The sequence below is a fragment of the Gadus macrocephalus genome, chromosome 2, assembly GCF_031168955.1.
Source record: "Gadus macrocephalus chromosome 2, ASM3116895v1".
Lineage (NCBI taxonomy): Eukaryota > Metazoa > Chordata > Actinopteri > Gadiformes > Gadidae > Gadus > Gadus macrocephalus.
The window spans coordinates 18522819-18534772 of record NC_082383.1 but is presented as its reverse complement, the minus strand read 5'-3'; the positions used below and the strand labels follow the sequence as shown (position 1 = coordinate 18534772).

The window sequence follows — 11954 nt, the reverse complement described above, 5'->3', positions numbered from 1 at the left end:
ATCTTCTATTATGAACTAATCTGATTTTTAAACCTGTAAACAATACACTATCAATGTAACAATGACACTATCGGGATAATAACTTCAGTCAACATTATCTTTTTTTAATACTAGTCTACCGTTGTACTTTACGTCCTGATGGAACCGCCCACGTGCAATGGGTTTCAAACGGTAACGTTTAGATCGATCTAGACATACAAATAACACGCAATAGACCAATGTCGCTAATTATTATAACACTACGATTTACTGTGGTCTAACTTGTCCAGAGCGTGTGTTTGCAGTCCTGTATTTGTTTTTACCCGTCGACTCAGTCATTTACGGTAGACGACCTTGTGTACCAGCCAGTATTGCCAGATTGGTCGGGAAATCGGGCCCAAACCGGCAACACTGCAGCGTCAGTTCAACGTCATTTCCGGTCTCTTCGCTCCGGAGCTCAGTAGAAGCATGGCGGACGCCGGTCTAGTGGACACTCTCTTGCGGCGGGTGGAGGAGGCGGAGGACGGCGTGGACAGCCTCCAGGTGGCGGGCAGCCTGGGGTTGGACCATCAGGCGGTGGTCGGGGCGGTGAAGAGCCTCATCGCGCTCGGAGAGGTAAATTCGGATCACCTGGGGAGCGGAGGTGCTACCGGCGGTCCGACTGATGCAACACACCGGGTCATCATCACACAGATGGTTCCCTCAGGGTTCACCTCTTTTTGTTTACATTTGCACACTTTAATATGCTGTGAAGTGTTGGTACTGGGCCACTATTTAATTAATAATTAATTAATTAGCTTTTACTTTAGCGTCTATTTTTGTTTTCATTTCTACTTTGTATTTTTGTATGTTTTCTTAATTCTTTGTTTTCCACTCCTGCTGAGCTGTTGTAACAAAGGAATCTCCCCTCCCGGGGATTAATAAAGTTATTATCTATCATCTAAATATGTCCTCATCCAGTGGCTGTAGGACTTTATAAAATCGCAGTGTGCGATCGGTATCTATTGAGGTTTTACTCTCAGCTGTCACTTGGACGGACAGCACGTAATCATTGAAACGCATCAATACCATCGTTTATTTATCCCAGACGGGACAGATATGCAGTACAGGACTGCAGAATGGAGAAAATAAACGAGATAGCGACTGAAAGCTACATGTGTTTATCTCCTAGTCCTGCATATTATCAGCACCTTGTCCTTTATTGTGTTCTCCAAGCCCTCCTGTCTGTACTACGGCGCCCTGTTTACGTTATTTGCACCGCACCGACAGCCGGTTCAGTCTCGGGACGTATTCCCTGTTACCTGTGCAGGTTCCGTCTCACACCGTGTTCCCTGTTAACTGTGCAGGTGATCTCGGCCGACCTGCGCTCCTCTAAACATTGGGAGCTGACGGAGGAAGGGAAGGAGATCGCCGAGCTGGGCAGCCACGAAGCGAGGGTGTTCGGCTCCATCCCCGATAAGGGGCTGGCCCAGAGCGAGCTCATGGTGAACCACAAGCCTCGACACGACACCTCTCAATACAGCGGCTCACTGACCTACAGACGCTAGACAAACGTTTATCTACCGTCTGTACCTCAGTGAGCCGCTGGACTGCCTGAGAGGAAACGTACGTTTCCTCTCAGGCAGTCCAGTGGCTCACTGAGCTACAGACTTGAGATCCCCTCTCAGTTGGTCTGCACTGTTTGAATCTCTCAAAGTATTTGTATAACTTTCTCTCTCTCGCTCTTTCATATAAATATGTAATGTGTAATCGGCTTCACTTATTAAACCACTTTTATACAGAAGGCACGTCGTGATGAATTATCAAACTCTCAATATCACAGGAAATAATCGTGATTATAATTGATGTCCAAATCGTGCTTCACCAGCTCCATGCCTCTATCATTGTGTGTGTGTGTGTGCCTGTAGCACAGTATCATATGGCTCTGCGCGTCCCTAACACTGTGATGTTGTCTGTGTGTGTAGCTTTATGCGTCCCTAACACTGTGATGGTGTGTGTGTGTCTGTGTGTAGCTCTACGTGTCTTACACAGTCCTGGGTTGTCTGTGTGTCTGAGCAGAAGCTGTCCTTCGGGAAGGTGGGCTTCAGCAAAGCGATGTCCAACAAGTGGATCAAAGTGGACAAGACCCACGAGGGCGGAGCCAGGGTCTTCAGAGCCGTAAGTCCTCCACATCCTGTGTGTGTGTGTGATTGTGTTTGTGTTGAGCTGGTATAGGCAGTGGTGGACATGTTGTGGGTGTCTTTGTGTGTATGTATCTTCATATAAGTGCGTGTGTGTTTGTGTATATCTACATGTATCTGTGTGTTTTCACGAGAGGTGGAGGTGGCGGTGGACCAGCTGTGTGTGTGTGTGTGTGTGTGTGTGTGTGTGTGTGTATTACCGTGTGGTGCAGGTGGAGGTGGCTGTGTGTGTATCTTCACGGTTGTGTGTATATTACCGTGTGGTGCAGGTGGCTGTGTGTGTGTGTGTGTGTATCTTCCCGGTTGTGTGTATATTACCGTGTGGTGCGCGTGTGTGTGTGTATCTTCACGGTTGTGTGTATATAACCCTGTGGTGCAGGTGGAGGCGGTTGTGGACCAGGTCAGGGAGAAGCTCCTCCAGGTTCAGGGCGGGGCGGAGAAGCTGGAGGAGAAGGAGAAGAGCGAGTTGAAGAAGAGGAAGCTGCTCTCTGAAGTGTACGAACCGACACTCTCTATCATCATTCTACATATTATATACATCTTTAGATTGTAGTTAAAGGAACGCATTGCTTTGACAAATATGCTTTTATTGCTGGTTTGGAGGTGAGGGATATGAATGGTGGTGGTGATGAGAGGTTATGATGTTTTGGGAGGGGATGATGTGTGGGGAGGTGATGGAGGTTAACTGATGGCGATGGAGGTTAACTGACGGTGATGGAGGTTAACTGACGGTGATGGAGGTTAACTGACAGCGATGGTGGTTAACTGACGGTGATGGAGGTTAACTGACGGGGATGGAGGTTAACTGACGTGATGGAGGTTAACTGACGTGATGGAGGTTAACTGACGGTGCATGTGGATGTTCTCCTCCAGGACGGTGAAGTCCTACTGGATCTCAAAGGGCAGCTCCTTCAGCACCTCCATCACCAAGCAGGAGACAGAGCTCACACCGGAAATGATCGCCAGGTAGGAGTCTGACCTACACCTTTTATAGATTAATATATAGATGATTATTATAGAGGGTCTTTTTTTTTTTTAATATTGTCGCATTAACGTCTGAGAACCATTCTCTATAATAACGATGGACAAAATAAATAAATCTGAATGCATAAACAAAGTTAGGCTTGGTGTCTGTAGGGCTGGGTGTCATCAGGTGAGAGAGGGTGTCATCAGGGGAGAGAGGGGGTCATCATGTGAGCCTAACCCTCATCATATCCTTATCCACCAGCTCTGTCATAATCTCATCATTTGACCTTCACCAGAATCTGAATCCTCTCTCTCTCTCTCTCTCTCTCTCTCTCTCTCTCTCTCTCTCTCTCTCTCTCTCTCTCTCTCTCTCTCTCTCTCTCTCTCTCTCTCTCTCTCTCTCTCTCTCTCTCTCTCTCTCTCTCTCTCTCTCTCAGCGGGAGCTGGAAGGAGAAGACCTTCAAGCCCTATAACTTTGAGGCCCTGGGCGTGGCCCCAGATTCGGGCCACCTCCACCCCCTGCTGAAGGTCCGCACCCAGTTCAGACAGATCTTCCTGGAGATGGGGTGAGTCCCAGGACCCCCGTCCTCATCGTCCTCCCTCATATTTGTCTGCTCCTCCCTCCTGGCTCTCTCTGCTTTTCCTTCTCTTATCCCGTCCTGTCGTCCAATGTTTGTCTCGCTCTCTCTCTCTCTCTCTCGCTCGTGCTTTCTCCGTCTCTCTGGCTCCTCCATCTGATCCCCTCTTTATTAATGTCTTATTCTGTCTTTCTCTCTCTCTCACCCTTTCTCGTTCATCTGTTTTTACTTCTGTTTCTTCAGAATGCCCCCCCCCCCCCTCTGTGTCTCTGCCTCACTCTCCATCTCTGAATTTCTCTGAACTTAACCTTAACCTCCTGAAGGAACAACTGAACAGAAGACCCACCCTAACCTCCTCGTCTCTCCTCCTCAGCTTCAGCGAGATGCCCACCAACAACTTTGTGGAGAGTTCCTTCTGGAACTTTGACTCCCTGTTCCAGCCTCAGCAGCACCCGGCCCGAGACCAGCATGACACCTTCTTCATTTCGGGTCAGAGGCGCTTCCTTTTCCCCCTCCATCTTTGTAGTTATATTTCCTACTTGAATACAAATGCGATGGCGTTGATGAGAGGGCTGGTTTTCATGCTCTGTTTCTTGCGTTGTAAATGAACGCTTCTACAATTTGCATCCCACAATGCTGTGGAGTCCCACGTTGTAAATGAGAGCAAGGATGTATGTTCTTTAGCCAAAGCGACGATCCGACATGTCCTGAAGGAGCAGGGAGGGGCTAGGCGTCCTGCTCAGTGATGGATTCAGGTCGGCCCACTAGTGTAGGGTGGAGTTGAACGGTTCTGGGTTCGATGGCCGATGTCTGCAGTCTACCTATTGAGCAAAATGCCCTTACCATGACCGGCTCTTTAGAGGAACGTATCAGAGCTCATCCACTGTGAGGGAGGGCCATGGCCGCTCCTTCCTGTGATTGGTCCTCCTGTTCATGTGTTTATTCTATCGTCCTCCTGGTCATGTGTTCATCCTGTTAACGCCCAGGTCATGTGTTCATCCTGTTAACGCCCAGGTCATGTGTTCATCCTGTTAACGCCCAGGTCATGTGTTCATCCTGTTAACGCCCAGGTCATGTGTTCATCCTGTTAACGCCCAGGTCATGTGTTCATCCTGTCGTCCTCCTGGTCATGTGTTCATCCTGTCGTCCTCCAGGTCATGTGTTCATCCTGTTATTGTCCAGGTCATGTGTTCATCCTGTTATCGTCCAGGTTATGTGTTCATCCTGTTATTGCCCAGGCCATGTGTTCATCCTGTTATCGTCCAGGTCATGTGTTCATCCTATCGTCCTCCTGGTCATGTGTTCATCCTGTTATTGTCCAGGTCATGTGTTCATCCTGTCGTCCTCCAGGTCATGTGTTCATCCTGTTATCGTCCAGGTCATGTGTTCATCCTGTTGATGTGTTCATCTCGCCCCCTCAGACCCGGCACAGGCTAAAGGTTTCCCCGAAGAATACCTGGAGAGGGTCCGCAAGGTCCACTCTGAGGGGGGCTACGGCTCACAGGGGTGAGACACTCACTCACTCACTCAATCTCTGACCTGGTGAGAGGGGTTGTGGTCTTGAGCTCACCTGTGTTTGTGTGTCAGGTATAAGTACGACTGGAAGATCGAGGAGGCCCAGAAGAACCTCCTGCGCACGCACACGACGGCCGTCAGCGCGCGCATGCTCTACAAACTGGCCCAGCAGGTGTGGAAACGCACGCACAAATTTGATTCAATGGAACATAATATTGTGATTGTTCTAAAAATTTAATAATTTTTTTTAAATAATTTTTAGAACAAATTGTAAATCTCTCCCTCCCTTCCCCTCTTCTCGCTCTCTCCTCCCTCTCTCTCCCTCCTCCCTCCCTCTCCTCCCTGTCTCCCTCCCATCCCTCTCTCCTCCTCCCTCCCCTCCTCCCTCTCCCCCCTCCCCAGGAGGAGTTCAAGCCGGTGAAGTACTTCTCCATCGACCGGGTGTTCCGTAACGAGACCCTGGACGCCACCCACCTGGCGGAGTTCCACCAGATCGAGGGCGTGGTGGCGGACCGCGGCCTAACGCTGGGCGACCTCATGGGCATCCTGCACCAGTTCTTCAACAAGCTCGGTCCGTACCACACACGGTCACACACCATGTTGTCCTTCCAAATACCAATTCCTGTGCTTGAGTATCGGCTGATACCGAGTATATACCGATACAGCTGTTTGCTGCATTGTAACCACTAGCAGCACTGGTTCTTTTTGGAGGGTTCTATTATGATGACGGCAATTTAAAGTCACTTCACCTATTGTCAACAAACTCTTCTTTCCAATCATCATTTATAATCGATCATTATAATTGTACATTTGTATTTTTTAAGTTCCGCATCCGTGTGTAGATGGAGTTCCCCACCTCCGACCGCTAACGAACGCAGCATTACACCGTAACCTCGTTGTCTGGGTTTCCACCCTGGAGCCTCACGTTGCTCACCCTCTGCTCGCATCCTCCTCCAGGGATCACCAAGCTGCGCTTCAAGCCCGCCTTCAACCCCTACACTGAGCCCAGCATGGAGGTGTTCAGCTACCACGAAGGTAGGGGTCCTCCAACACGCCGTAGACATACAGCCGTGGTGTTCCCCGTTGGTTTACACAGGCCACTATGAGGTTGTCGGTTCTGCCTTCACGGCCGCCGCCATTGCTTGATATTTTCGCAACCAGAAGCAGGAAACAGGAAACTCCATATTTAGGCTGTTGAGGGCAGGAGTTAATGAATTAATCTTCAATCAAATCTTCGAAACGGGACCTCTCAAAACATTATTGCGTGTGTGTGTGTGTGTGTGTGTGTGTGTGTGTGTGTCTGTGTGTGTGTGTGTGTGTGTGTGTGTGTGTGTGTGTGTGTCTCAGGCCTGAAGAAGTGGGTGGAGCTGGGGAACTCGGGGGTCTTCCGGCCGGAGATGTTGCTGCCCATGGGGCTCCCAGAGGACGTGACAGTCATCGCCTGGGGGTTGTCTCTGGAGAGGTACGCAGTCACTCAGTCACTCACACCTTCACTCACGCACTCACACATACACTCACGCACACACACACTCACAAACAGAGGCCAAGACACACACACACACACACAAAGACCGACGGAAGGAAGGAAGTGCCTCACAGTCTAACTTCCTGTCCCACACCAGACCCACCATGATCAAGTACGGCATCAACAACATCCGTGAGCTGGTGGGCCACAAGGTCAACCTGCAGATGGTCTACGACAGCCCCATCTGCCGGCTCGACTCCTGAGACCAAGGAGACCCCCCACTGGACCCCCCCAGCAGACCCCCCCCCTGAAGGGCTCTCCTCACTCTCCCTCTAATTACAACTTTTACTCACCCATCCTCTCTCACACACACACAAACTGTGTGTGTTGAGGTGAGCTTAGGGCTGAGTAGGCCGTCTAAGCCCTGCTTTGGAGCCTGTTACACACGACCAGTGTGTGTGAGGGAGAGGCTTAGGGGAGAGGCTTGGGGGAGGGAGAGGGGGAGGGAGGTTCCAAACCAAGACTTTACAACGAGGACGTGCTCAGGTCATGGTCCTCTGGGTGCTGATGGGGTGCTGAACACCCGGTTTGTACAGAATGTTGAGTGATTAATGTTTTGAAAAACCATGAATGAAATTAATAAATTCCTTTTTCAAAACACTTTCGTAAGGTTGGTGGGTTTTTTCTCCAGGTAGGCGAGTCACAAAGTGTGGAACATCTTGACCTCTGAACTGTGGACAGCTTTAGGATCTGCTATTCTGCATCAAGCCCTGTTGTCATTTAGAAACTGTTTGTAATTACTCTGTCACTATTTTCTGATTAAGTTTGATTAGGTTCTGTCACATGTCATTCATTCAGGTGTGAAGGAGAGCTTTATGTTGCATTTGTGTGTGTTAATTAGTTGGCCCCTTCTAACGTGGATGTCTTGTATAGTATTTTGTATTGACTTGGTCATAAATAGATGTGTCTTTGTGTGGGGGGGCCTGCATGTAAAAAAAGCAATGCTCATGGTATATAGTATATGGGGCTCTCTGTCACGTTCTGCAAGAGTAAAAACTTTTGCACGTGTAAGACACTTTAAAATGTTTGTGTGTATGTGGGAAAGCCCAACCTGTTAACTAAGGATTTACCAGTCAGTCTATTCTTGAGTTTCTCAGGGTTTGGGATTACGATTGGCTATCTTCCAGGTATACCTGGAGGTACTAAACCGTGTGTGTGTGTGTATGGTGTTGACAGGCACACGGGTGGAGCTCTGAGACTGCTTGGTGGTGCTCTGCTCTCCAGGTTTACATCACAAGGGAGGAGGTGTGAGACTGAAGTCACTGGGCTCATGAAGTCACTGAGCTGTTCTGTCTCTGTAGAAAAGAACTAGCCAAGGCCAAGAGGTTTCCAGAGTGGTTCCCCTCCAGGCCGGCCCCTCCAGAATGGGGATCTTGTCACTGGGTGAGCGGCCGTAGGATTAGGCTTGGATCTTCGGTGAAACGCTGGAACTCTGAGCTGAGCTAATCCCCCTGAAGTCCTGAAATAACATTAAATCAGAAGAGGGAGGGTCCATGGTGTTTGTACTACCGTGTGTAAGGTAGAGCAGGACAACATAAAGGGGTTGTTTGTTCTGTTGTAGAACATCATAACAGGAAAGGGTAGCAGCAAAAGTTACTGGTATCTGCTTTCTTAGTGCACTTTCAAACAAAAGTTAACTTGTATCATAATAGCGTCCAATACTTTTAATATTATCTTTCCATGAACGCAGTGTTTACTACAATAAAATTATGAATCATATGTACTAAACACGCTGGAATCTGAACATTATTAGTACACACAGGCCTACGCAACATTACACACTTATATATGACAACCAACAGTTCACTGACAGTAGACTAGAATAATAGTTTACTGGTGTAATGGTGAACATCTCAACGTGGAGCATAGTGAGTATAGAAGCCATGTTGTTCTTTGTGTTCGCACCAGGGTACACAAGTCTGTGTCTTCATACATCAGTATTCATGAGTCACATGTTGAACCATCTTATCACAACACCCAGACCACAAGCTGCTGGTCTTCGTCCATCCCCTGGTCACAACAGGTCTGCGTGTGTTGCCCAAGCATGTCGTAACGGAAGTTAAAGCTGCAATATGTAACTTTTCAACTGGCGCGTAGCATCAATTTACCCGGACACATCTGTAGTCAATCGATGAGTCAATTGATTTCAATCATTTGTTTGCAAGTATCTTTCTGTCGACTTTCTACTGTCTCCTAGCCCCTCACACTCACACAGCGTCACAGCTGGTCAGAGCGGACAGGGCTCTGTTATTATTGTTGCTCGGGGGACCAGCAAACTGTATCGACGTACACCCCTCACAGGAAGTCAGAGATCAGAAATGTGCGTTGAGACCAGAGTAGACCGGATCCACCCGGTCTAGATCCTATGATCCCTGATTGGCTGGGGGCTGGTGGGGGAGGGGGGCGAGGCCAGCCCGGTGTAGTGGTGGGGGGGGCTGTGGGCGTGGCCGGGGAAGAAGGAGGGCATGTAGGGCATGGCGCCGTGCATCAGGGGGCTGCAGGGCGCGCTGTCATCGGCGGCGGGCAGCGAGATGACCATGTTGTCCGTGTCCCACACGTGGAAGGCGTTGCCGTGGGCCAGCTGCAGTACCGACTGGGCGGGACAGGGGGCGCTGTGCTGCAGCTTCACCTCCTGCTGCTCCTTCTCCTCCTCGCCCGTGGGGCCCAGGACGCACTCTGCAGGACACACAGAGCTTATTATGATGGGGGGGGGGGGGGGGAGCGACACTGCTATAGGAGGGTCCCTCGCACATCCAGCCGCCATCTTGGGATTTTTTCACCCATTCATATTGAGGATAAAAACAACAACTGCATTAGTCTTTGTCCCTGCAATGCCCTTTGGGAGCAGGTAAATGACCCGGGGGTGCAAGACCCGAAGGGACCCGAAGGTCCAAGGTCCTGCACCCCAGGGTCCTAGGGTCCAGGACCCTGAAGTCCAGTACATTGAATTGACCCTTAGGAGGATTATAAACAGTATCTGGCCTTAAAATGAATGATATAAGCATGAAACACTGATTCTTAGGTGAGTCTCCTGAGGAGGTTCTGGTTTCTTCAGAAGATCATCTGATTTTCTGGGCCACCAGTATGACAACGTAATGCTTGGAGGATTTATTGAGAGGAACGGAGAAGGGCATCCCCAAGGTGAGAGGGTGAGGGAGGCGAGGGAGACGAGGGGAACTAGGTGAAAGGTTTGCGTCCAATACGGGTACAACCAAGTGGTGCTGAAGACCGTGAACAGAACGAGAACCCCGGGAGAGGGTCGGTGGTGGAGCCGTGGAAGGGCGTGTTGGATCTGCTCGGAGCTCACGGAGGAACCACGGAGCTCTAACGCGGCGGTCTGCAGGTGTTGCTCGGCTTTTCTACTACTTACGAAGCTTCAAAATAAATGTCTACAACTTTATTTATCTCTTTCCTTGTTATAGTGTAAGTGTTGTACTTTCCAGTTCACAGTCTATGAGGAAGCCTCTGAAATCACAAATTGAAAATGTTTTACCTCAATTTGTTAAACCCTTATTCTAAACGATATATTATTTAGCTGCTGTTTTGCCCGACAAGCGCTTTATCAATAAAGTTGATTGGGTCTAGAGAAGGTCCTCACCTGTGATGTCGATGGCCAGGTCTTTGATCAGATGTCCCACTATGGCGTAGGCGACCCCTACCACCACCAGGGCGGCCATCAGCAGGTAGAGGACCGCCCGGGGCAGGGGGATGAGGTCCCGGGGCGCCGGCCGGTACTGCCGGTACAGAGGCTCCTCGGTCACCGTGAGGTACGGGAACCCCTGGCCCAGACCCGTGAAGTTCAGGGCGGTTCTGTTTATGGGAATAATACCATTCATGGTCGCAGCCGAGTTGACTTTCGTTTCTTCTGAAAATATTCTTCAAAAATAGCCTACGATTTTCCACTTGATTTGTGATTCGAACCGGGTCCTACAGGAGCGAGCGAGTGTGTTTTTTTTTAGGAAAGGACAGATGAAGAAAAATGTGATGAATTAATTTGTTGAAGGAAAGTTAAATGTTAAACGAAAGTTACCTTGATCCGTTTATCCTATTCGGAATACCATGTTTTAAACCCTTTTCTAGCCCTCCCTGTCGCTGTCCTCGGTACTGAAAGTGCACCAAAGATTACGAGGATTTTGTTCACTTCTTCACCCCGCCCCTTCCACACATGACACTCCCCCTTCCACACGGGACACGCCCCTTCCACAGAGGACACGCCCAGGCGACAGGTCAACGGTTGATTTCTCAGAGGTCTCAACGTCTCCACGAAGTTCAGGCCATTTATAGCCCTTGATTCAACCCTTTATGATCCTATTACTGCCTCTTAGTTGTGCCTTGTTGCTTGTGTTGAGGTAATAGAAAGCTATTTATTGATACGTTTTTTAACAAAAATTAACAATGCATTATCATTTGGTTGCAGGAATCCCCCAAAGATTCTAGAAGCGTTCCCCACCCTGTTTACCAACATGGCAGCCATAGGAGAATAAGGTTTTCAGACTAGTGCCTCCTAACTAGACAATGCTCTTTAAATGAACCTGAAATGACCAATAACAGCACATTCTTCTCAGAATGTGGGTGACCTCATCACTGTGGGAGTGTGTTTGGGGCGGTTTAGGGAGGATCAGAGTCGTCCCTGTTGGATGAGCGACGCTAAAGGAGAAGTCACTTCATCGGCCGTGTTCCTCTCATCTCAGTTGGAGATTAGAAGGGGACTCATCATCTTAATCACCTCGGCATTAGACGTCCAGCTGGGGCTAATTAGGGTTCTCCCCGATTCGTTGGGATTAATTAGTCACGGCTCGTCTGAGAAGGGTCCGGAGTCACAGAAGCATGAGAGCAATTCTGTTATACAAGACCGAACACAGACACACACACACACACACACACACACACACACACACACACACACACTCACACACACACTCACACACACTCGCACAAACACGCACACACGCACAAACACACACACACACACACACACACACACACACACACACACACACACACACACACACACACAGCCTTTTCTGGACACACACACACACACACACACACATATACAGTACATGCACGCACACACACAAACACACACACACATAGTCATTTCTGCATACACACACCAAACACACACACACACACAAACAGACACACACACTTTCACACACACTTAAAAGCATGCCACAGGAGGTCTTTATCTGCACTTCCAACATTCCC

At 49.2% G+C, this 11954-nt stretch overlaps 1 protein-coding gene across 1 annotated transcript; it reads left to right on the top strand.

Moving 5' to 3' along the window:
* Positions 1 to 383: 383 nt before the first annotated feature.
* farsa (phenylalanyl-tRNA synthetase subunit alpha) lies at positions 384 to 7343 on the top strand. The gene is made up of 13 exons (XM_060043928.1): positions 384 to 594; positions 1326 to 1463; positions 2038 to 2136; positions 2539 to 2654; positions 3033 to 3125; positions 3563 to 3691; positions 4077 to 4192; positions 5125 to 5209; positions 5291 to 5390; positions 5621 to 5789; positions 6176 to 6253; positions 6566 to 6680; positions 6841 to 7343. The coding sequence occupies exons 1-13, from the start codon at positions 448 to 450 to the stop codon at positions 6944 to 6946; spliced, it is 1491 nt and encodes a 496-aa protein (XP_059899911.1). The 5' UTR covers positions 384 to 447; the 3' UTR covers positions 6947 to 7343.
* The last annotated feature ends 4611 nt before the right edge of the window (positions 7344 to 11954 follow it).